Source organism: Magnolia sinica, chromosome 7, assembly GCF_029962835.1.
Source record: "Magnolia sinica isolate HGM2019 chromosome 7, MsV1, whole genome shotgun sequence".
Classification (NCBI taxonomy): domain Eukaryota; kingdom Viridiplantae; phylum Streptophyta; class Magnoliopsida; order Magnoliales; family Magnoliaceae; genus Magnolia; species Magnolia sinica.
In genome coordinates this window covers 7936019-7962464 of record NC_080579.1, presented here as the reverse complement: position 1 = coordinate 7962464, position 26446 = coordinate 7936019, and the positions used below count along the sequence as shown (strand labels likewise).

At 41.3% G+C, this 26446-nt stretch overlaps 2 protein-coding genes and 1 pseudogene across 2 annotated transcripts; all 3 read left to right on the top strand.

Moving 5' to 3' along the window:
- The first annotated feature begins 6530 nt into the window (after positions 1 to 6530).
- On the top strand, positions 6531 to 7247 carry LOC131250532 (putative disease resistance protein RGA3). The gene has a single exon (XM_058250819.1). The coding sequence runs from the start codon at positions 6531 to 6533 to the stop codon at positions 7245 to 7247; it is 717 nt and encodes a 238-aa protein (XP_058106802.1).
- A 3833-nt stretch (positions 7248 to 11080) lies between these two features.
- On the top strand, positions 11081 to 13621 carry LOC131250531 (putative disease resistance protein RGA3). Its single transcript, XM_058250818.1, has one exon. It carries the CDS (start codon positions 11081 to 11083, stop codon positions 13619 to 13621), a length of 2541 nt encoding a protein of 846 aa, XP_058106801.1.
- Positions 13622 to 14491: 870 nt separating this feature from the next.
- On the top strand, positions 14492 to 25898 carry LOC131250976 (ran-binding protein 1 homolog c-like; annotated as a pseudogene).
- The last annotated feature ends 548 nt before the right edge of the window (positions 25899 to 26446 follow it).

Here is a 26446-nt window from a genome sequence, read left to right as displayed (position 1 = left end):
ACTCCCAAGGGGACCATACCATAAGAAATAGTGGTGATTAACCCATTAATGGCCCCAAAAAAGCTTTGGATCAAGCTCATATTTATTTCTTCCCTTCATCCTGACTTATGTCACCTTACCAATATATTGGATGGCAAATAAATATTATGGGAACATTAAGGTGCCCCGTAAGAATTTTTAATGGTACGACGTTCCATAACCACTGTTGCATATGGTATGGTTCACCTGTTTATTGGTTCAGCTTCCTTTTTTGGGATATGGCCCTAAAATGATATGAAAAAACAAATAGACGGTGTGGATATATAATGCATCAAGGTGGGCCCTATGGTAAGGCCATATCAGCTTGGGTGAGACCGGGTCACCTTATACGCTCCTCTTCCCTCTGCCGACGGAAGCCGATTGCCTCCTACCCTGGCCCCGCTGGCAACTTAAGTGGGGCCCAGCATGATGTTCGTGAGAAATCCACCCAATCCATCCATCGATCTTGCAAGCTCATTTTAAGAAATGAGACAAAAAATGGGATAGATCCAAGACTCAGTGGGCCCACTTTCTTTCCCCAGTTTCAACAATAGGCATTTCTTTTCACAGTTTTCCCTCTCGTATGGTCTCTTCGAGTCTATGATCTGAATCATTTTTGTCGTGTATCCTAAAATGAACTCAGAAAACAGATGAATGGAGGGGATTTCTGATCACAAACATTAGGGTGGGCCTCACCTAGGTTGCCAGCTAAGGAACTTTGCACAAAGAAATCTGCCGTCCATGCTGCGCTCATGGCCTGACAGGCTTGGTGCTTAAGGAAGGAGCAACTCTATCTCTTTAGAATTTTAAAAAGGTATTTAAAGCCATGCAAGGAATATCTTAGAAAGGCATTCTTTTTGGGGTGTTTGGCTCCACCGTAAGGCCATTTTGCTCAAAATCCCATGGACTAATACCAAACTCTTTTGTATTGTTCAAACGTAACCAGTACTTTTTAATAGTTGCTCTAATGTTACTTTTAACCATTTTCTCGGGTAGGAATATACGATTTTATATTTTTTCATTTATCAATTTTAGAATTTTTTTATTAAAATTGTTCAATTGTACGGTCATTTGGAGAAAATATCACTATTCATTTCCTACTTTTTAAAGCGTTCTACGATTTTTTGACTCTTTTGTAGACTAAAATGTCCCTTTCTTTTGGGAGTTATGTTGTACTTGTTTTTGCTTGTAGAAGAAGCTTTCAAGCTCCAATATTGTTGTATGAGGTGGTCATCACATGGTAATTTGGCAAAAAATAGTAAGTGTCCTATTTGGTTGCACCTTGATGTTCCCCTAACTTTTCTAAGCACTTTTCATGTTGGGCACAACTCCTTAAAAATGAAATTAAAATAGGGATTCGATCGTCGATCTGGTGGTATTTCACAAATTCGGCATGCACAACCCGGCATAGCAGGGTTGGGTGGCTAAAGTAGCTCATCCTACCTTAAAATCATATATGGTATGTCCGATAACTCATCCCGGTTTGCAAGATACGTCCATTTTAAGTTCTGACGGTCCAAATCACCACCTTCGTCTCCGATCGGGCCTCTTTTGGTCTATCTTAGTCATGAAAATATCCACAACCTACTCTACATTAGTGGGTTATAAAGAGAATGAACAGATTTTAACTATCTTCAGTAAGCCCAATGACCAATTAGTGGCCCTAAAATATCTCCCGATCGAAACTATAGAACTTCTCCAACATTCAATATCATGAGTGTTGGGCTCCAAGCACGGGCATCTTCATCCCTCGACTTTTCAAGTCATTGTTCTAGGGCTAAAAGGATGAGGCATTATAAAAGGAGGCCAAGCACATAAAAACAGCTTACCTTGGGCCGTAATGGCCGTAGGGCCTATTTGGCTGGGCAGATTAGATAGGATTTGAAGGGATTGGAAGATAGATCCTGAGATTGGCCAGGCATGCCAAATAGACATGGGATCCTGATCCCAAAATATAGCAATACCATGGATCTCAAGACAATCCGCTGACATCACCATCATTACCTTTAAATCTTATATAATCCACCCTAATCCTTTCAAAATTGCCTGGGATGTGTTTGGTTTGAAGGATTGAAAGGGATTGGAAGGTTTAATTTGGGATTAGCCGGTAGTGCTATATAGCAATCCGGGGTATATAGCAATCCTATATAGATCTTGCACCAATTCACTAACGCAGCTATCATTATTTTGAAATCTGTGCAATCCACTCTAATACCATCCGATCCCATCTAATTTGCCCGGCCAAACAGCCCTAGAAGTCTCCACAGAGGGTCCTTGCTTAAAGCGGATTGGCTGGTGTACGTCACACCAGCTATATGGCCGATGTATTGATGTCAGCAAGCTATGTGGGTCATCATGAGGTATGTATTATATCTAAACCGTCCATTCATTCGGTGAGCTCATCTTAAGGCTTAAGACTAAAAATAAGACATATAACTATCAACTGGACTACACTGAAAAACCAGTAGAGGATTGAAGGTACACCACTGAAACCCTTTTTGGCGTCACAAAAGTTTTGGATCAATATGAAATTTGATTTTCCTCTTCATTCAGGTATTTGTGACCTTATGAATAGATTGGATGTAAAGTAAACGTTATGGTGGGCCCTACAAATTTTTTAACGGTGAAAATCATTATCTCCGCTGCTATTTATGGTGTGGTCCAGATGATCTTTGGATATGATTTTTTTTGCTTAATGCTCTAAAATGATATCTTAAAATAGATGAACGGTGTAGATATAATAAATACATCACTGTGGGCCCATGTAACTTTGATCTCCTTTGAACCGTTCGTACAACTCGGAGCTCGAGGAGCGTCAGTGCTCGTCTTCGCACGACACGTACCTACAGCAACTATATAGCTGGTGTGAGGTACACCAGCCAATCCGCTTCCGTCGTTGCTATAGTCGTATTTTTAACCATGTGCCCTAGTGGCTTGCAATCAAAGGGTTGGGAATATTCTATTGGAGATTATTATTATTATTATTATTAGTGAGGTATGTAGACCCGTCAGACCACCAGTCCAGACAATCCGAGCATTCTTTGCTTCTCTATCCTCCCTTGCTGATACCATTGCATATTTCCAAGCCTCCCAGATTCCTCTCACATATCAAATCCCTCCCTTCTTCCCGTCCATACATCCCAATAGTAGAAAGCAATAACCAAAATCCCCCCCTTCTTCCCATCCATACATCCCGAAAGGAGAACGGGAAAAAAATGGTTGATTCGCTAGTCTCATTTGCAGTGGAGAAATTGGACAAAATTCTTGAAGATAAGGTAGCTTCGCTGGTTGGTGTCACCAAAGAGCTCAGAAACCTTTCCAGTGCATTCACCTCCATCAAGGCCGTTCTTGGAGATGCTGAGACTCGGCATCTGAAAGAACAATCGGTGAAGGATTGGCTAAAGAAGCTCAAAGATGTGGCTTATGACATCGATGACATGCTAGACGAGTGGACGACGGAATCCCTCCGATCACAAGGCGATGAAGGTGATGAATCTCAGGGAATGTTTGGATGCCTGTAAGTTCTTTTAAGTTGTAAGTCACAGGTGAAAGTTACTTACAGGTAACCTGTTTGGATGTAAGTTGTAAATCACTTACAGGTAAGTTAGTTTTTCTATTTGGATGACCTATAAGTTACTTACAGGTAGAAAGCTGAATATTCACATCTTGGGGAATCATTCTAAAATGTTATAATCATATAAAAAAAAACATGGGATCGAATATGTTATTTTGTTAAGCCCATCAAGATGAATATTTGAGATAATTATTAAGCTAAACCAATCATCAAGTGGGCTATAAAAGTGGGCCCACGAATTCAAAATATCTATAATATGGAGTAATAACTCAATTTAAGCATTGAGAATAAACTTAAAAACATTAATAGAAAATCTACTAATTAAATTACATTACCAATGTCTTCTTTAACTATAAAAATTACATTTAAAACTTTTCACTTGGGAATCATCCTCTCCAATCATTCATTCCTTTGAATAAGACTTATTCCAAAGTGTACATCAATGGCCTGCGTTAAACTGAAGAAATGATATCCATGGTCAGCCCTACTGCAACCTATTCATCTGGATTGCTGAACCATGGCTCCAGTTATAGAAATCAAGAATCAAATGTACCGTGGATATTTGCAGTTGAACAGTTATTAATGATCAAGTGAAGAATTGGGACATGGTCTATCCATAGTGGGTCCATTTGAACAATGGACTTGGTTGCAAGGGCCATAAGAATAACTAGGATTTAGGTACCAGATACATGATGGGTGAAACGGTTGGGCGATATATAACACATCATCAAGGTGGGCCCATGGCAAGGGTAACACCCACTACCGTCTATCCATTTTTTCATCTAGATGTAGATGTTGAGCCATAAATTTAAGAATATCCAAAGCTCAAGTGGGCCATACCACAGGAAACAGTGGAAATGCTGATTGGATCGTTGAAACCTTTCTAGTGCCCATAGAGATTTTTATTTGTCATCCAACGTTCATAAGATCACAAACGCCTGGATGAAGGAAAAATAAAGTAAAATAAAATAAAATCATCTTGATCTATAACTTCTGTGGCCCCCCAAAAATTTTCAACGGTATACATTAAATTCACACTATTTCTTATGTTGTGGTCCACTTGATCTTTGGATATAGCTAATTTTTAGGATCATGACTTAAAATTAAGTATTAAATTAGATGGACAGTGTGGATCAAATACATATATCATGGTGGATCCCACAGATTTTTCGGAATACTCAGCATGTGATCCCTTCCATTTTCAAAGGAGAAAAAAAAGGGTAGATGAAACCCTACCGTTTTAGGAGGAGAAGAGACGGAAGGCGGTAACTGCAGTGAGAGATTGCAGAGACTGAGAGAGATTGCAGAGAGGGAGGGGGAGAGATTGCAGAGACGGAGAGAGATTGCCGTTTTCAATGGTTGGTGCTTCTACTTCATTGGTTGGAGCTTCATGGCTATAATGGTGGTTGGTGGGTTGGTGCGTTTCTCCCTCTTCCCCTCTTTTTAAAAATCTGACCGTTGAGCCTGTAAGTGACTTACAGGGAAGTGACTTACCACCCCCATCCCCCTGCAGTTTTTTGGCATATTTGCCTGTAAGTGACTTACAGGTTGTAAGTTACTTACAGGTAATTTTTCTCCCCCAAACACCACCTGTAAGTCACTTTACTGTAAGTCACTTCCCACTTACCCAACTTATAGGCATCCAAACAGGCCCTCATTCTTACAATAAAAAGGTGTAGAACTTCCTTTCACCTTTTTCTTGTTTTGGTCACATTGCATTTCGCCATAAACTTGGGAACAGAATAAAGGATACATGGGAAAGGTTAGCAGAGATTGACAGGGAAAAGAATAGATTTCAATTTAAGGGCCTGTTTGGATGCTTGTAAGTTCTTTTAAGTTGTAAGTGACTTACCTGTAAGTCACTTACAGGTGAAAGTTACTTACAGGTAACCTGTTTGGATGTAAGTTGTGAGTCACGTACAGGTAAGTTAGTTTTCTGTTTGGATGACCTGTAAGTTACTTACAGGTAGAAAGCTGAATATTTACATCGAGCAGAGCTTAGATTGGGGAATCATTCTAAAATGTTATAATCATATAAAAAAAAAGTGGGATCAAATATATTATTTTGTTAAGCCCATCAAGATGAATATTTGAGATAATTATTAAGTTAAACCAATCATCAAGTGGGCTATAAAAGTGGGCCCACGAATTCAAAATATCTATAATATGGAGTAATAACTCAATTTAAGCATTGAGAATAAACTTAAAAACATTAATAGAAAATCTACTAATTAAATTACAATACCAATGTCTTCTTTAACTATAGAAATTACATTTAAAACTTTTCACTTGGGAATCATCCTCTCCAACCAGTCATTCCTATGAATAGGACTTATTCCAAAGTGTACATCAATGGCCCGCGTTAAACTGAAGAAATGCGATCCCTTCCGTTTTCAGAGGAGAAAAAAAGGGTAGATGAAACCTACCGTTTTAGGAGGAGAAGAGATAGAAGGCGGTAACTGTAGCGAGAGATTGTAGAGATGGAGAGAGATTGCAGAGAGGGAGGGGGAGAGATTGCAGAGACGGAGAGAGATTTCCATTTTCAATGGCTGGTGCTTCTTCATCATTGGTTAGAGCTTCATGGCAATAATGGTGGTTGGTGGGTTGGTGCATTTCTCCCTCTTCTCCTCTTTTTAAAAATCTGACCGTTGAGCCTGTAAGTGACTTATAGGGAAGTGACTTCCCACCCCCATCCCCCTGCAGTTTTTTGGTAGATTTTCCTGTAAGTGACTTACAGGTGATTTTTCTCCCCCAAACACCACCTGTAAGTGACTTCCCTGTTAGTCACTTCCCACTTACCCAACTTATAGGCATCCAAACACCACCTAAAATGGGGAATGCCGAGAGAACGCACGAAATTGAAGGGTGAGAAACAAGCTCCCAAGTGGACAAATCAGCCATTGTTGGAAGAGAAAATGATATAAATGAAATATTGAGGATGTTGCTAAATGAAACTAGTGATGTGGTAAACGAGGTGCCAATTGTCATTTCTATTGTTGGAATGGGGGGTCTGGGCAAGACCACCCTTGCTCAGCTCACCTACAACAATGGGGATGTGAAGAGGCATTTCGACATCAGGATGTGGGTGTGTGTTTCCAACGATTTTGATGTGAAACAAATTGCGAAATCAATCATAAAATCTGTAACTGGGTCTGGTTGCGAGTCATTAGCCTTGTCCCCATTGCAGGATCGGCTTCAAGGTATATTGCAAGCAAAGCAATTCTTGCTTGTACCCGACGACGTTTGGTGCAATGACAGCGAGAAGTGGGACAAGCTGAGAGTTCCCTTTCAAGCTGGTAAACCTGGGAGTCGAATCATCATGACCACTCGTATGGAATATGTTGCATCAACAATGGGAAGCTCTCACATACACAAACTGCTAGCCTTATCAGATGATGAATGCTGGTTATTGTTCAACTGTAGAGCGCTCGAGCATCAGAGTGCAGAAGAGCGTTTGGAGCTAGAAGTGATTGGAAGGGAAATTGTAAAGAAGTGTGGAGGGGTGCGTCTCGCAGCAAAGACAATATCAAGTGCCTTGCGCCTGAGAAAGACAACAAGGGAGTGGGAGGTTGTCTTGGGTAGCGAGATATGGAACTCAGAAGGCATTTTACCAGCTTTGTGGCTAAGCTACCAAGACTTGCCTCCTGCTATGTGAAAACCGAGAGATGCCGAAGATTTTCTGTGTATTTGAGACAACCCAATGGGGTTGAATATATAGAGATTACAACCATCTATACAAGGAAAGAAGTAAACGCAGTATCTCCTACCTATAGAAATAAGATATACAAGGTAACAAGATATACAAGGTATGTGAGGTGTCTAACACCAACACCGTCAGAACCTCTTGGTTGGTTCCAATTTCCAATATAACATAGGCATACATGCATCTATGAATGCAGATGCATTCAGATCTACAATATTGCACTATGCTACATGGTATATGGCATATGGACATGGTGGGATTGTAAGATTTACCTTATCCATGGCATCATATAGGAAGCCCATGGTAGGTGCTTCATCGGATTCAACAAGACGGAGTACCCTCATTAGTGGCTCTATCACCTTTAGGATCGCCTTGACCTTCTTCCAATATTTGTTGTCCGTATGGTGTTCACAACTTTCAAGAGATGAGAGAAGTGCCCATGATGCTGATAGATCTTCGCATGTTTTGTGAGAGCGCATTCCGCACTCAACTCAATCTCTTTGGAATAAACTCTCTAATGCTATAAAGTTTGTTGCGTCTAGTCGCCATGGAGGAGAAGCCTCAACAGACTCTCGATCTAGAGTTCCACGTACGTATCGTAGGATGCGCAATACCTCATCTTGATTATGGTTGTAAATAAACGCCGTCACTTCCCTTGCCCTTTCGACCATTTCCTTAACATTCTTCTTCTTCCCAATATCGTCCAATATAAGATCAATACAATGGGCAGCACATGGTGACCAAAAAAGATGTTTTCTCTTATCCATCAACATATGTCCTGCAAGCTTAGTTATCCGTCAGTGATGCTAAGGTGAGAAGATCCTTAGTATATTTACGCTGGCTAACCAGAATCCCACGGTTGAAACATGAAAATTCAAGTCCAAGAAAATATGTAAGATGACCGAGGTCTTTCATCTTGAATGATGATTGTAAAACTTCTTTTAAAGCCGAAATGCCAGTAGCATCGCTACCAGTCAGTAGGAGGTCATCAACATAAACCAGAACAATAACAATGCCATGAGCAGTGGTGCGCAAAAGTAAGGATGGGTCATGACCACTTTGAGTGAAACCAGCACCCGTAACTACATTGTGAAAGCGTTGGAACCATGCCCGCGGTGCCTGTTTGAGGCCGTATGGGGCTTTCTTTAGGTAACATACCTTATTGTCAGGAATTAAAGAGCCAGGAGGAGATTTCAAATATATGGTTTCTTGGAGGTCTCCATGAAGAAAGACATTTTTCACATCCATCTGAGAGAGTGGCCATGAGCGAATAGAAGATATAGCCAGAAGAGTACGAACAGTTTTTATCTTGGCCACAGGAGTGAAAGTCTCATCGTAATCAATTCCGTATTCCTGTTTGTATCCCTGAGCGACAAGTCGAGCCTTGTATCGATCCAATGATCCATCAGACTTGAGCTTTACAGAATAAATCCATTTGCTACCAATTACGAGGGACAATCTCCCACGTATGGTTATCATCTAATGCCGCAAGTTCTTCCGCCATAGCCTTCTTCTAACAATCATGAGTGGTCTTGAGAATATAAAGTAGGAATAGAGATAGTCAGAGTAGCATTCATGGCGGACATAGAGCATATCAAGAGATCTGCTCGATGTTCATGAGCGCAACGACGTATCGAGGTGCCAAAGGTTCGGGATCCCCAACAGTCTATACAATAGGTTCTTGACTAATAGGTGGTGGATGCCACGTGGTCGACGTGAGTATACCTGCAACAAGGGAGAGTACTCGAGGCAAATGGAATTTCAGGAAAGGTGGTAGACCAGAAGAGTTTGGAGTATGCGGAGGAGGAAGAGATGAATGAAAGGCAATATGTTCAAGAAAAACAACATGTCGTGAAACCCTAACACAACCCAAAGCAAAACTTGTCCAATATAGGCAAATAAAAACATAAAGTCAAACACCAAAAAAATTTAAAATGAGTTTTATTATACTCCCTAAGTACATACATTTGACCGATTTTGGAGATAGTTTATTACGTTCACGTGAAGCCAGTGAACATAACATGGCAATACAACCAAACACACAGTGTGAAATATTTTTAAATTTAAGAACAAAGTAGGAGATTTACCATTCGTAAACTAGAAAAAATGGCATTAATCAAGTAGATTGAATGTAACATGGCTTCCGCCCAGAAAGACTGTCATCAGGGTGTTGGCGGTTTCAACAATATGACGATTTTTCCGTTCAGTCGTGATTTGATGAATAATCCCATGACCTTAAAGAAATGGATGAATGAGAGTTTGAATTGAAACCCGAAATTGAGTCTCCAGCATAGAGTGAAATAACTTGAATTTTTCAAAATGATTAAAACAGAAAATCATATGAACACATTAAATTCATCAATGAATATAACATAGTATCGTACATAATTAAGGACACCAGACATCCGTATGCACAAGTTAAAACATAGAAGATGATTTTTGAAAAGAGAAAACACTTACTTTTTGAAAGACAAGCGGAAGAACAAGAATAATCCAAATCATTTTTATTAAGAGAAATATTCCCTAACCAAGCTATGATTCAACAAAATCCGCCAATATAATGTGTTTTTTCCCCAAATATCCCCAGCCAAGGTTGGTTGAAATTAGTAGTAGAAGGAGTGAGAAGAAGTTTGGAAGTAAGAAGTTTCAAAAAACATCAAGCCGGAGTGACAGATTGATCAAAATCAAGCACGTACACGACCATGCCGCCTACCCTTCCCAAGTACCTTCCCCGTTGCAGATCCTGCACAAAACAACGATTAGGAAGAAATATGACTAAGCGATTATTGGAAGTGAGTTGACCAACTGAAATTAAATTGGAGGAGAGGTTAGGGACATGAAACACATCATGAAGAGTGAATTGACAATGAGCAGAAGGAAAGAAAGTCGATGAACCAATGAACTGAATAGGTAGTCTAGTGTCATCCGCAGTAGAAATAGCCTGATTGCTGGTGTAGGGACAGATGTAACGAAGATGGGATACATCACCGGTTATATAATTGGAAGCACCCGAATTGAAGAACCATGCAGGAGATGGGGATATACCTGACATACCGGCCGCAGAAAGGGCCTGAACGATTTACTGGAGCATTGCAGGAATCAACGGAGATGAAAGACCTTCAGCAGAAACAGTAATAGTGGCAACCGTAGCCGAGAGAGCACGACCATGGCCACCACGTCCACGGCCGAAAGAAGATGCATAAGCTCGTGTACGGCAGTCCTGAATACCATGACTAGTCCGTCGACAATAAGCACACCATTCCTTGCATTGAGCGACAACATGTCCCACCTTGTTGCACCCACGACAAGCCAAGGGAGAGGAACCAGAACCACGTGTTGGTGGAGTTGTGGACACAGCAAGCACCAAATCAGATGAGCCCGGAGTCGAAAGAACTTTTAGTCATTGTTCCTCAACTAATAAATCATTAATAACCGAATTCAATGAAGGAGTAGGGCTACGGTTCAAGAGAGCAGCCCGACAATGCTCAAATTCCGGACGTAGCTTCATAAGAAATTGACGAACTTGCGCACTCTCGCGCATAGTTTGGAATATTTTAAAGTCGTGAGGAAATGTTGGATCCATCATAGTCATCTCTATCCAAATTGTGACAATTTTGGAGTAAAATGATTGAATACTGTCGTTACCCTGAGTAAGGGTAACAAGATCCTGTTCCAGACGGTATAACCGGGCCGCATTACTCTGTTGATAAACACCACCTGTAAGTGACTTCCCTGTAAGTCACTTCCCACTTACCCAACTTACAGGCATCCAAACACCACCTAAAATGGGGAATGCCGAGAGAACGCACGAAATTGAAGGGCGAGAAACAAGCTCCCAAGTGGACAAATCAGCCATTGTTGGAAGAGAAAATGATATAAATGAAATATTGAGGATGTTGCTAAATGAAACTAGTGATGTGGTAAACGAGGTGCCCATTGTCATTTCTATTGTTGGAATGGGGGGTTTGGGCAAGACCACCCTTGCTCAGCTCGCCTACAACAATGGGGATGTGAAGAGGCATTTGGACATCAGGATGTGGGTGTGTGTTTCCAACGATTTTGATGTGAAACAAATTGCGAAATCAATCATAGAATCTGCAACTGGGTCTGGTTGCGAGTCATTAGCCTTGTCCCCATTGCAGGATCGGCTTCAAGGTATATTGCAAGCAAAGCAATTCTTGCTTGTACCCGACGACGTTTGGAGCAATGACAGCGAGAAGTGGGACAAGCTGAGAGTTCCCTTTCAAGCTGGTAAACCTGGGAGTCGAATCATCGTGACCACTCGTATGGAATATGTTGCATCAACAATGGGAAGCTCTCACATACACAAACTGCTGGCCTTATCAGATGATGAATGCTGGTTATTGTTCAACTGTAGAGCGCTCGAGCATCAGAGTGCAGAGGAGCATTTGGAGCTAGAAGTGATTGGAAGGGAAATTGTAAAGAAGTGTGGAGGGGTGCGTCTCGCAGCAAAGAAAATATCAAGTGCCTTGCGCCTGAGAAAGACAACAAGGGAGTGGGAGGTTGTCTTGGGTAGCGAGATATGGAATTCAGAAGGCATTTTACCAGCTTTGTGGCTAAGCTACCAAGACTTGCCTCCTGCTATGAAGCAGTGTTTCGTGTATTGCTCTGTTTTTCCTAAAGATAGGATGATATGGAAGGATAGGCTAGTCAAGTTATGGGCAGCACAAGGTTTCATCCGTTCTGAGGAAAGCGGAGAGATTGAGGAGATTGGTGGGCTGTATTCTGCTGATTTATTAAGACGCTTATTGCTCCAAGATGCAGAACTTGACGATTACAAGAACATAGTCATTTGCAAGATGCATGATTTAGTTCATGATCTTGCACAATTTGTTTCAGGAAGTGACTGTTCAACGGTGGAGATCAGAAAACAAGCCTCATCAAACCTAAACAATATCCGCCATTCTTTTTTAATTTTCAGTGATGAAGCTGGTGAAGTGGCTTCCATTCCGGTCACGTTATTTAAGGCCCACAAGTTGCGGACGTTGCTACGAGACTCAAGAATCTCCAGGGTTCCACAGAATTTATTTCATCATTTGAGATACCTTAGGGCATTGGACTTGAGTGGTGCTCGCATTCAGAAATTGTCTCGAACAATAGGACGGTTGAAACACCTGAGATATCTTGATTTATCTTACACAGACATAGTGGAGCTGCCAGAGGAGGTGAGTAATTGCATAAATTTACAGACCCTGAGACTCAACCGCTGTGAAAAGCTAAAAAAACTTCCTAGAGGGATGAGAAAAATGATTAGCCTAAGACATCTAGAAATAATATGCACTTTCATGCTGATGTACTTACCGCAGGGTATTGGAAGACTAACTGGCCTTCGGACATTAACAGAGTTCATTGTGGGAGGTGGTGATGAAGGATGTAATTGCAGAGAACTGAAATACCTCAATCATCTTCAAGGAAGTCTTCGAATTAAAGGCGTGGGAAAAGTCAGGAGCAGGGATGAAGCTAGGGAGGCAGAACTGGATAAGAAGCAGCACCTTCATGCTCTAACCTTGAAATATGGATATGATGAACGATTGGATGATGATGAGGACGTGCTTGAAATCCTCAAGCCCCACACAAACTTGAAAGAGTTTATAATACGGTCTTACAAAGGTTCCAAGCTTCCCAAGTGGATAGAGGATCCAGTGCTCTCTAATCTAGTCAAGGTGAAACTCATGCGCTGTGACAAGTGTAATCAGCTGCCAGGTCTTGGGAAACTACTGTCCCTTATATACCTTCACATACATTCATTGAAGGAAGTGAGAAAGGTGGGTGGCGAGTTTAGTGGGGATGCTAACAATGATGGAAGTGGTGGTGTTGTCTCATTCCCCAAGCTGGAGACCCTCTTCTTCTTCAAAATGCCAAATTGGGAGGAGTGGGAATTGCCAGAGGGAGATGGACAGATTATGCCATCACTTGTAGAATTAAGATTAAAATCGTGCCCAAAGATAAAGGCGTTGCCACGCAACCTTCCGCCTCTCCTCCAGAGGCTGAGTTTAGGAATAAGTAATGATGGATTGTCATTAGAAGCACCCTTACCCATCTTCCTCAACCTTAACCATTTGGAGATTTGGGGTAATGATGAGCTAACATCACTACCTGGTGGTTGGTTGGGACAACTCAAAGCCCTCCAAACTCTGCAAATCAACAATTGTAACTGGATGGAGTCTCTACCAGAAGAGTTGCAAAACCTCACCATGCTTCAACAATTGAGGCTTGCATCCTGTCGAGTCTTAGAAGAGCGCTATCAAGATGGAGGAGAAGATCGGGACAAGATTGCCAACATCCCAAGTATCAAAATTGGTTGATTTTGGTGATTCACCCCAATAAGAAGAGGTGGAGAGGAAATAAACGACAGCTTATCTTTTTCTTTTATTTTCAGGAATTGGGTTGCTTCTGTGCATAACTGTTCTACATTTTTAGTTGTTGTGGAGGTAAGGTTCTTTGCCCCCCTCCATCCCATGTAATTTTTCTTCAGTACAGATAGTTTGTGCTGAAGGCGCTGGAAATTGCAGTGCCGTAGCTTGTCATCATACCACGTCATTTCTGATTACTCAAGCTAACAAATACATGCGATTTCTCTTCCAAATAAAGATGGCTAACTACACCACAAATTTTAAAGTGTGGAACTTTTCTGGATTCCACCATGATTTCTGTGTTAGATCTATATGGTCCATCAATTTTTTAAGATTATTCTAGAGCATGAGCCCAAAAATGAGGTACAACCAAAGCTCAATTGGATCACACCACATAAAGTAGTAGAAATTGAACAAACTACCATTGAAACTTTCCTGAAGCCAACCCTAAGGCTTATTTTCCCTATGCCCAGCTCATAAGATCAGACATAACTGCATGAAGTTAAAATACAAATATCAGCATGATCAAAGCCTTCTGTGTTCCCAAGAATTAATTACCATCAATTTTTACTGTCTTCGGTGGTGTCACTACACCAAAAATGCAACTTTGAAATGGCCATGTGTTTGGTTTAGGTATGGCGTAAGGCCGTACCAAATTTGAAACAGCTTCAAAAGTTCATAAAAACCCTAACAAGTCATGCGCGGGGCCTCTCTCTCACGAACTCTCTCCTCTTCCAAACCCTCCCCTTTCCCAGCCCTCCTCAAATCTTCTCTCTCTCTTTCACGAACTCTCTCCTCTTCCGAACCACAAACCCCCTCAAATCTTCTCTCTCACGAACCCTCTCCTCTTCTGAACCCTCCCTCACGAACCCTCGTCAAAGCTTCCCCTCATGAACTATTAGAAAACTCTTCAAAAGGCATTCGCCTGGAATAAATCAAGGAAAGCTCAAACAGAGCCCCGATTGGCTCTGCTATACTACCAGTCATCTTTTTCTCTCTGTAAAAGAAATAGCCATGGCGAGCAGCGATCCAGAGTGGAGAGATGAGGAAGAAGGCGCTGCCGCAGGCGAGGAGGAAGATACAGGAGATCGCTCTGATTGTTAAGCTGTAGGAGGTCTCCGTCAGCACCGGTGAGGAACAAGAAGACGTCCTTCTCTATCTGAAAGCTATGCTCTATCGATTCGATAAGGAAGGGAACCAATGGAAAGAGCATGGGGTTGGGATGGTGAAGCTCCTTAAGCATGAAGAGAATGGGAAAGTTAGGTTGGTTATGTGGCAGGCCAAGACACTCAAGATTTGTGCCAATCATCTAGTTCTTCCATCAATCTTGATACAAGAACATGTGGGGAATGACAAATCTTGTGTTTGGTATGCATCTGACTTCTCTGATGCGGAATTGAAGGAGGAGCTCTGATGATGATCGATGCGCACCAGTTGTTCGATGAAATGCCTGAAAGGAGGTCTTCATTATGACTGCCAAGGAAGTCTTCATTTGGGTCATTGCCTCTCTATTCAACCAGCTATTTCGGTCAATTCAATTGTGCATCCATACACAGCCTAAATTATGCTTTTACTCTGCATTCATATTAATCTATAGTTCGAAAGCATGCTTTTGTCTGTTTCTGCTTAGCCCAGTCATGTGTAAGTTGCCTTTCAGCTTCTAGTTCAAATGAAAATTGAAATATGAGAATATGTTTCATGTGCCAGTTACAACCCATTGAGACAGACTATCTTGACACTTTCAGACCATGTTTCGCTTCCCCAAAGAGAATTGGGATTTTACTACGGAACTGTTTAAAACTCATTTTTTCAGACCGCCAGCAGCCTTGTTTCACACCTGATATTATAAAAGGAAGCGAGGGGACCAAACATTCCGAAGAGGCATATGTGTTTTCCATCGAAATCTCACGAATAACTTGAGTTTTTTTTTTTGATAGGGTGCGTTTGGTTGCAGCAAATATCATGATATTTCGGGATCAATGAGACTAGTTTGGTGCAAATTTTCATCATATTTCATGATATTGCGTGGAACGAAGCACGCCCTTAGATATAGATGGATTCTTGATTGTGTAATATATATAATTTGACATGCTTCCATTCTATTTAATCAAATTTAAAAAGAGAAATCTGAAGAAGCAAATGAAAAAAAAAAAAAAAACAAACAAAAAAAAAAATGGGCCCAGGTATCTGTCTTCTACCATTAATTTGTATCCGTTAACAAGTTTTTGGGTTGAAAAATGTATATTTGAATAGATTACCTTGAATGCTATTGATGGTTTTTCACCTGACCCCAAATAGCTGTGACAAGACTTGATGATGAGGATGATGATTTTTGATGATTTTCTTAGTCATATTTTCACTTTGGTTAGTCAATTTATATTCACCGCTGCGGTTTCAATTTTAAGCAGGGGATGGTCATTTCATTATCATCTGATCAAGCTGTATGGGATGCCGTTATGAACAAGGAGGCCATGCAGGATCTGAGGGAATCATTTTATTCAGGTTCACATAAATCATCAATTCTGCTTCTTTGCTTATAAAAAAATGGTTTCAATATGGTATCAACAACCATGCAGGATTATATATTTTTCCCTAATAATGAAAATTTCCACTTCTTTTGTAATATATTCTCTCACACATAGAATGCTATTGATTTCTATAGATCAGATTTCTCTCTCTCTCTCTCTCTCTCTCTCTCTCTTCCAATTAGCCATTAAACTTGTATCAGTTGTTATGATGTTCTGTTCGTGTATTCTTCAATTCTTCTCTTTGGGAAAATAAGAGACTATTATTTAAGAGAGGAGATTTAAAGATAACCAACCTAGAAAACTGTAATAAAACTAAGAGACAATACTTATGTAGAGGCTAGAGAAGGGAGACAGTATTTGCACCCTTTCTATTCTGATAGATGCACCATTTTTTCTTCTCTTGGAAATGCAATAGTACAAAGCCGAGCGTCGTATCGCTGGAAGTAGGAAAAAAAAAAAAAAGGGTGTTCCCATGAGTAGAGTCGCGGTAAGAGATTAAAATTTCAGTTGAAGTATTACCATTCCAGAGTAACCAAATTGAAAGAAGATTCCTCAACTTTGGAGGCACAGAATTTTCCATCCCTCCATGTAATTGTGAAAAGTGGGTCACCTAGATCATATTGAAACCGTCCATTTTGTGATTCCAATAGTGATTGGGCCATGGTCCAGATCATCATATAGATGTACCATGTATGTGGGGTAGACAATGTGGAGGCAAGAAAATGCCGGGCCTTCAAAAGCAAATAATCCGTTCTCAATCAAATTTAGTTCCAGTTTTGTCAATCTAAAGCATTTACTGCCTTCTCTCCCGTTATCTTCAAAGAAGAGTCAATGCCGCAACAGAGATAGCACTTGTTTGAGCAAGTAACCCATATTTCCATCTTCATTCCATTGTTGTGTCACGAGAGTCATTGAAGAAGTTGGGTTTATCATAGCTTACAAATGTAAGATTGAAAGAAGATTTGTACGAGCGAAAACTCTGTGAGCTCTTAAATTCTACATGATATCGGATGTGAGTTCTTGTGGGAAAGTGATTGGTGTACACTCTTTTCTTTTGCTCTAACACTTAGGGCCCGCTTGGATACCACCAAATAAGTTACTTTTTCTACTTAGGCAATGAGTTACTTTTAGGACCTGAAACATTTCTGCCATTTGAATACAAACAAATTTGCATTTGGTGAAGCCACTCACAGCTGAACTTCTGTTGGAAGCGATGCAGACAACAGCTGCTCGCTGTGGTGGTTATCAGGAATCAACTCTGTATATGCACTGTTCATTTGGTGGGCCCCACCATGTGTTGTGAGCAAAAATCAGAACAATCCCGTCATCAGCTGGGGGAACATGCACGTTAAGGGTGTGGACTGTTGGACATTTTTTTTTTCCTTAGCCATCTTATACATGAACTCAGCCAAGGACATGTCCAGCCTGATTTTTGGGCTGTGCATATGTGCAAGCGGCACCAGATTAATGGCCCTGCAAAAAACATATGCCACACTAGCACATGTACAAGAAATACAAATTGGATCAGATGAACGACAGATCTGGCCTGATTTTTTTTGCCATCATGCATATGCAGAAGCACCACTAGATCAACAGTCCAGAGATCGCGAAGAGTAGTATTCAGATGGCTTCCTGCACTTTTCTCCAATAACATAGTTGGTGATGAAACTGTCTAGAATCACGTGGGTTGCTTCATTACATCAGCATGATTTGATTTCTTTTACTGACTGATGTTAGGTTCGGGGAAGGAATATTGTGCTTGTGGATGCATATCTTTGGTGCAGATGTGACTCATCCACATCTAGGCGAGGATTCTAGCCCCATCCATTGCAGTGGTATGATGCTCGGCTTCTTTTCTGTAATATTTTTTTCACTGGTTCACTGGTTCATTTTTTTCCTCATGGATTCTTATTTCTAATTCTGTAATATTTGCATCCACACCACACCAAAATCGTTTATTAGGAACGGCTAGTGCTTTGGTTCAGGAACAATTTTGAGCCGTTTTATTTGGCAGACGACCGGTAATAAGCGAAAAAGAAAAGATATTAAAAAAAAACCTTTGATACTCAACTGTAATGGACGGCGCACAGGCACTGATAAAATTTACACCTGGAAAATCCATAATTGAAAATAAACTGTCCAGATAGTGGTCCCCAGATTAGATGATTTATAAAAAGCACATTCCGAAGAATCTGAATAAATACACTAACTGATCGTTCAGAGGATATCTGTATGGCTATAAGAAAGCTGCAAACAATTCAAATTCAACAAACATATTTTCGTAAATCGGAGATGAAGGTGCTCACAATGCCTTGCGATAAATAGTGGAAAAACTTGTTATTTTCTAACCATCCATTGTTTCATACATGTGTGGGCCACCAAGTGAGTGGACTGGGCTGACTTTGGGCTTGGGAATATTCACCATTGAGCCCACTGGATGAATGTAAGCTTTGTTGATTTAACAGTAGAAGCTTTGGGGGCTGCGATACAGAGGTTAATGAATCTGTGCTCAGTTTTGAATGACATGGAACCAATGTGTTCTGAATCACGTCTTTGTTCTGCGAGAGGTGAACTGGGCATTTTCTATCTCATCATTTCATACTTATGTATTTGCTATAGCTTGGCTCATGCATATGTAACTTTGCTAACAAGCTTGAATCTAAGCATCTTGCTGCTATTTATAAGTAAAGCAGGTTTTTGTTTGATTTTCATTTTTTTACTGTGGCAATTGAAGTGGAACCAATATGTGTTCTGAATCATGCCTTTGTTCTGCGAGAGGTGAACTGGGCATTTTCTATCTCATCATTTCATACTTATGTATTTGCTATAGATTGGCTCATGCATATGTAACTTTGCTAACAAGCTTGAATCTAAGCATCTTGCTGCTATTTATATGTACAGCAGGTTTTTGTTTGATTTTCATTTTTTTACTGTGGGAATTGAAGTGGAACCAATATGTGTTCTGAATCATGTCTTTGTTCTGCGAGAGGTGAACTGGGCATTTTCTATCTCATCATTTCATACTTATGTATTTGCTATAGATTGGCTCATGCATATGTAACTTTGCTAACAATCTTGAATCTAAGCATCTTGCTGCTATTGATAAGTAAAGCAGGTTTTTGTTTGATTTTCATTTTTTTACTGTGGCAATTGAAGTGGAACCAATGTGTTCTGAATCTCATCTTTGTTTTGCGAGAGGTGAACTGGGCATTTTCTATCTCATCATTTCATACTTATGTATTTGCTATAGACTGGCTCATGCATATGTAACTTTGCTAACAAGCTTGAATCTACCCATCTTGCTGCTATTTATTAGTAAAGCAGGTTTTTGTTTGATTTTCATTTTTTTATTGTGGCAATGGAAGTTATGGCTTGAAGATCATGATGCAGATCTTGTAGTCTGTTTGTCTAGTAGGCTAAGCTATACACATTCTAGGACTCTGGCATATATATCACATGTTGATGAGCATTCAATTTGGAGCTAGTAGATTTTGGCTTTGTTATGAACATGCTAAATAGATGAGAATAGCACAATATTTTCTTCTTTAATGTTTTCTCACAAATTTCTGACGGGGTTTTTGCCCTAGGCTCGACCGGTCGTGAGCCCCACTCGACCGGTCGAGGGCTGGTGCACAATCAGTCGAGTGGGACTCGACTCAAAGTCCAGCGACGAATTGAGGTATTTTCTCTGAGGTGCTCGACCGGTCGAGTGGGCCGCTCGACCGGTCGAGCTAGATTTGAGTCCGGATCTTGTGCGAACTGCGGAAATCTGAGGCCTTTCGCAACAGTATGCGGAAGGGAGTTTCCTAAACTATAAATATGGGTGCCTAGGGCCTTTTCAGGTAATTCAAGAGAGTTTCATAAAGCTTTGCAAGGGTTTGCTAAAGGGTTTAGGGCTATCAAAGCTGTGAGAGAGAGAGAAAGAGAGAGAGGAAGCTTGTAGAAGGGAGGTTATGCTCTTGGAGGTGATCTACTGTGTAAGCAACATCTCAACGCTTCTACGTCCTCATGATCGGTGAGATCTCTCTGTTTTTCTTTTATTCTTTTATTGTTTATCCACTCCTGCATGACTTAAGAAGGTTGTAATATTCTACTTCATAGTGGATTATTGATCTGGATGAGGTCTCGTGGTTTTTACCTCTTTGAGGGTTTTCCACGTAAAATCTCTTGTGTCGTGTGGTTTATGCTTTGATTGTTTTCATTGCTTTATAATGCCACAATTCTGGTTTGTTTTGGGAGGCTATATCCTAAGGTTTTGTGCAAGGCCCCCAATAGGTGGTATCAAAGCTAAGTTCATTGAACGGGTAGGATCAGTTTTGAATTATGGAAAGTGGCTCATCAATGATGATCAGCCTCAATGGTTCTAACTGGACCATATGAAAGGCTAAGATGAAGGATTTGCTTTATTGCAAGGCCTTATTCTCCAATTTTAGGCATATCAGCAAAATCTAAGGATATGTTTGATGATGATTGGAAGAAGATGGACCGAAAGACGGTGGGGTTTATTAAACAATGGTTGGACGATTCCGTATTCCACCATGTGTCTACAGAGACCTCAACTACTAGCCTATGGCTGAAATTACAAGGGCTGTATGAGAGGAAGACAACCAATAATAAAATCTTCCTGATAAGACAACTTGTGAATCTCAAGTTCAAAGATAGTGGTTCTGTGGCCGAGCACATGAATGAGGTCAACAATAAAGTCAACTAGCTCTCCGTTATGAAGATGGTTCTGGATGATGAATTACAGGCTTTGCTATTGCTTAGTTCATTGCCTGACAGTTGGGAGACATTGGTGGTGTCTCTAAGTAACTCCGTGCCAGACGGAAAGGTATCCATGAAACAGGTAACTAGCTGTCTCTTCAATGAGGAGATAAGGAGGAAGTCTCAGGGGTCTACTTAGCAAGAGACCCTTGTGACACAGGAACGGGGGAGAGGAAAGAACAGGAAGGGCGAGAAGGCCCAAGATAAATCAAGAGGCAAATCGAGTACTAGGAAAGATGTTGAATGTTGGAATTGTGGCAAGAAGGGCCACTACAAGCATGAATGTCATAAGAATTAGAACGACAAGAAAGGAGAAGGAAGATGAATCAGATTCCACTGCGGTCACTTCAGATGGTGATGTTGTAGTTATTCTTTTAGCAGATCATGATGTTTGTCTCACGGCTACAAGTCAGGACACCGACTGGGTGATTGACTCAAGAGCCTCTTTTCATGCAACTCCACGCAGGGACTTCTTCACAAGGTACAAGTCAGGTGACTATGGGACCGTGAAGATGGGAAATTCTGGCATATCGAAGATCGTAGGGTCGGTGATATTTGTGTGAAAACTGATGTGGGCTGCACATTGGTTCTCAGGGATGTGAGGCATATCCCAAACATTCGCTTCAACTTGATGTCGATGGAAAGGATGGATGATGATGGCTATGAAAGCCGGCTTGCTGGTGGGCGCTAGAAGCTCATCAAGGGTTCGTTGATCGCAACCAGAGGAAAGAAGTGTTGCATCGTTTACAAGGCAAGTGTCAGTGTGTGCAAGGGTGGGTTGAATGCAGCGGAAGATTCAGCTATTGACATGTGGCACAGGTGTCTAGGCCACATGAGTGAAAAAGGGCTTCATCTACTAGTGAGGAAGCGGCTCCTTTCAGACGTGACAGGTATACCTCTCAAAACCTGTATTGATTGTTTATCAGGGAAACAGTATAGAGTTTCATTTATTAAATCTGCTTTTCATGTTAATAAAGTGAATGCATTAGATTTGGTTTATTTTGATGTTTGTGGTCCTATGAAGACAAAAACCTTAGGTGGGGCATTGTATTTTGTTACTTTTATAGATGATGCATCTAGGAGGGTTTGGGTTTATGCTTTGAAATCCAAGGACGAGGTCTTTGGTGTGTTTAAATTGTTTCATGCTATGGTCGAAATAGAGACAAGTAGCTCATTGAAGTGCATCCACACTAACAATGGTGATGAATACATCAGTGACTTCCACGAGTATTGTAAGTCCCTGGGTATATGGCATGAATAGACGGTTCCCAAGACCCCCCCAGCATAATGGTGTAGTTGAGCGAATGAATCGCACCATTGTAGAGAGAATCAGATGCATACTATTCCCATGCGAAGTTGCCCAAGATGTTTTGGGGAGAAGGAATGTACACGACAGTGTATCTGATAAACAGGTCTCCATCAGCCCCATTGAATGGAGAAGTACCCGAGAAGGTGTGGACTGGACAAGATCCATTGTACAGTCATCTCAGGTGTTTGGATGCAGGGCATCCATTCACGTACCAAAGGATGAGAGGTCCAAACTCGATATTAAGATCAAGTAGTGTGTGTTCTTAGGGTACGATGATGAAAAGTTTGGTTACAGATTATGGGATCTGACTGAGAAGAAACTCGTCAGGAGTAGAGATGTGGTTTTCTTTAAAGATCAGTGTATAAAAGACATTGGTAAACCAGAGAAGAACCAGTCTAGTTCAGGTGAGTTAGAGGACATGGATCCGGTTATTCCTCCCATGGTGTCTGATGACAAAGGAGTACAGCAAGGTGCAGAGGACGAGGGAGTTTCTATAGAAGATGGACCGGGGGAGCAGCCCCCACTTGATCCACCTGTTGAGCCACAGGTGAGGAGGTCATCTAGGGACAGACGGCCGTCCAAGAGGTACTCATCGCATGAGTACATTATGCTCACTGATGGGGGAGAGCCAGAAGATTATTCTGAGGCCCTAGCCGATGAGCATAAGGGGGAGTGGTTGAAAGCTATGCAAGAGGAGATGAAATCCTTGCATAAGAACCACACTTATGATATGGTGAAACTGCCTAAGGGCAAGAAAGCTCTGAGCAACAAGTGGGTGTTTAGAAAGAAGGTTGAGCATAAGAATTCACAGGCGAGGTTCAAGGCTAGACTTGTAGTGAAAGGGTTTGGTCAGAGGAAAGGCATAGACTTCGAGGAGATATTCTCACCAGTGGTGAAGATGACATCCATACGGGTGTTGCTTGGGTTGGCGGCTAGTATGAATCTGGAGATAGAGCAGTTAGATGTTAAAACTGCCTTTCTCCATGATGACCTGGAAGAAGAGATCTATATGCACAAACCAGGGGGGTTCGAAGTCAAGGGCAAGGAGCATATGGTGTGTAGGCTGAGGAAGAGCTTGTATGGGTTGAAATAAGCTCCACGGCAATGGTACAAGAAGTTCGACTCGTTTATGTTGAAGCATGAGTATAACAGAATGGAGTCGGACCACTGTGTGTTCACGCGCAAGTTCTCAGAGGGTGATTTCTTAGTTCTGCTATTATACGTTGATGACATGCTCATCATGGGAAAAGACATCAAGAAGATCGACAGACTGAAATAGGAGCTGAGCAGGTCATTTGCAATGAAAGACTTGGGCCCAGCTAAACAAATCCTAAGAATGGAGATAACCTGTGACAGAATCAGCAGGAAGCTTTGGTTGTCACAAGAGCGGTATATTGAGAAAGTCCTATAGTGGTTCAATATGAATGCAGTGAAGCCGGTCAGTACTCCACTGGATGGTCACTTCAGATTGAGCGACAGGCAGTGTCCCAAGACGAAGGCAGAGGTGGATGAGATGCAGAAGATAACCTACTGTTAGCAGTAGGAAGTTTGATATATGTTATGGTGTGTACGTGCCTAGACATAACATATGCGGTTGGTGTTGTCAGCTGGTATCTTGCCAATCCTGGCAAAGAACATTGGGCAGCGGTGAAGTGGATACTGCGGTATCTAAGAGGCTCATCCAGGTTGAGCCTATGCTATGGTGATGGAAAACCTGTGTTAGAGGGTTACATAGATGCAGATATGGCATGTGACATAGACTCCAGGAAGTCTACATCGGGGTTCATGTCACGTTTGTAAGGGGAGCGGTTTCTTGGCAGAGCAAGCTACAGAAGGTCGTAGCATTGTCGACGACAGAGGCCGAGTACATTGTAGTCACAGAGGCATGTAAAGAGATGCTTTGGATGAAGAGGTTCCTACAGGAACTTAGCCTGAAGCAGGAGCAACACGTGGCCTATTGCGATAGTTAAAGTATTATATACTTGAGCAAGAATCCAAGTCAGCACTCCAAGTCAAAGCACATAGAGATTTGGTATCATTAGATCAGGGATACTTTGGAACAAAAGGTGTTACAGCTTGAGAAGGTCCACACGGACGATAATCGGTCAGACATGATGACCAAGGCTTTGCTCAAGGGTAAGTTTGAGGTTTGTAGAAACCAAACTGGCTTGAAGAAGGTGAATCCCTCCTAGGTCAAAAAGGGGGAGATTTGATGGGGTTTTTGCCCCAGGCTTGACCGGTCGTGAGCCCAATCGACCGGTTGAGGGCTGGTGCACGACCAGTCGAGTGGGACTCGATTCAAAGTCCAGCGACGAATTGAGGTATTTTCTTCGAGGTGCTCGAGCAGTCGAGGGAGGTGCTCGACCGGTCGAGTGGGCCGCTCGACCAGTTGAGCTTATGCAGATTTGAGTCCGGATCTTGTGCGGATTGCGGAAATCTGAGGTCTTTCGCAACAGCATGCGGAAGAGAGTTTCCTAAACTATAAATATGGGTGTCTAGGGCCTTTATAGGTAATGTAAGAGGGTTTCCTAAAGCTTTGTAAGGGTTTCCTAAAGGGTTTAGGGCTATCAAAGGTGAGAGAGAGAGAGAGAGAGAGAGAGAGAGAGAGAGAGAGAGCTTGTAGAAGGGAGTTTATGCTCGTGGAGGTGATCTACTATGCAATCAACATCTCAGCGCTTCTACGTCCTCGTGATCGGTGAGATCTCTTTGTTTTTCTTTTATTCTCTTATTGTTTATCCACTCCTGCGTGAGTGAAGAAGGTTGTAACGTTCTACTTCATAGTGGATTGTTGATCTGGACGAGGTCCCGTGGTTTTTACCTCGTTGAGGGTTTTCCACGTAAAATCTATTGTGTCGTGTGGTTTATGCTTTGATTGTTTTCATTGCTTTATAATCCCATAATTCTAATTTGTTTTGGGAGGCTAGATCCTAAGGTTTTGTTCAAGGCCCCCAACAATTTCTGTATACTGGAGATCAGTAAGTACCCCTAACATGGATCTATGTGCCTCATAGCTGTGCAGGATAAATAACTAAAACCTCCACATTATGTGATCAAGATTATCTTATGTTTCTCCAATTATTTGCTGCTTCCTATTGTTTTTATTGTATAAATATTTTGTCACTACATTTAGAAATTAGTTCATCATCAACTGTTATTGATTATATTTCCAGCATAACATTTCCATTATTCCTCTGCAGTACATGAGAGATTGCATCCTTGGAAACTTCAGGCGGAGACTACTTGCAGTACTGAAAACTGATAATGATCTTCAGCGGCCTTCTGTTCTAGAGGCACTGTTGCGCAGACAAATGGGTATAGTGCATCTAGCCGAGCAGCATATCAGTATGGATCTTACATAGGGCATCAAAGAAGTCTTACTATCAGAAGCCTTTGCTGGTCCATTTTACAATTATCCAAATTATTTATCTAGGCCCCTGTACAGATGAACTATTGACCAAAATAAGCTCCTTCGCATAATTATAGTGAATGGTTGCCAATGAAAGTTCATTTATGAATGGTGTGCGTGCGTGTGGCACATGTACAAACTCGGCATAACAAGCATCTTCCTTGTTCTTTACAAACAGGGAACTTGCCCTCTTATAATGGATCATTTTCTTTTGAAAGACAATTACTAAGAATGATCTCTCAATAACTTTACTAACATTACATCTACTTCCTAGAATTGATATCCTTAATCATAAAGTACATCTTCTTACAATTAGAGGTCCTTCATCTGCTGGCACTCTTGTTCACTTAGCTATCAGATGTCGACATTTCTCTTGATGATAGAATCACCATAAGCATTTCATTTATGCATACTCTGAAGCTTCAAAGAGTGTTAAGCAGATTTTATGGGAAATTGGACATCCAGGTACACTGGTTCGATCTGGAACCACATGGATAAAGGCACGGACCTCCGCCTTTGAATCATTGACCCATTATGAGGTAGGGTTGGTCACTCCTTTGTACTCAGCCACTTGAACATCACACTTGAGCACGATAATCCATTCATTCTTTATTATGCCAGAATCTCTTAAATGATTTATCTACGTGTTGCCTTCCTTTTAGTTTTGTTGTAGAGTCTCTTAAATGAAATGGAGATGTGCCTCTAGAGCTTTGTGTCATCCCTGCATGCATATGATATAAGGGAAATTTTATAAGACAGTTATTTGACTG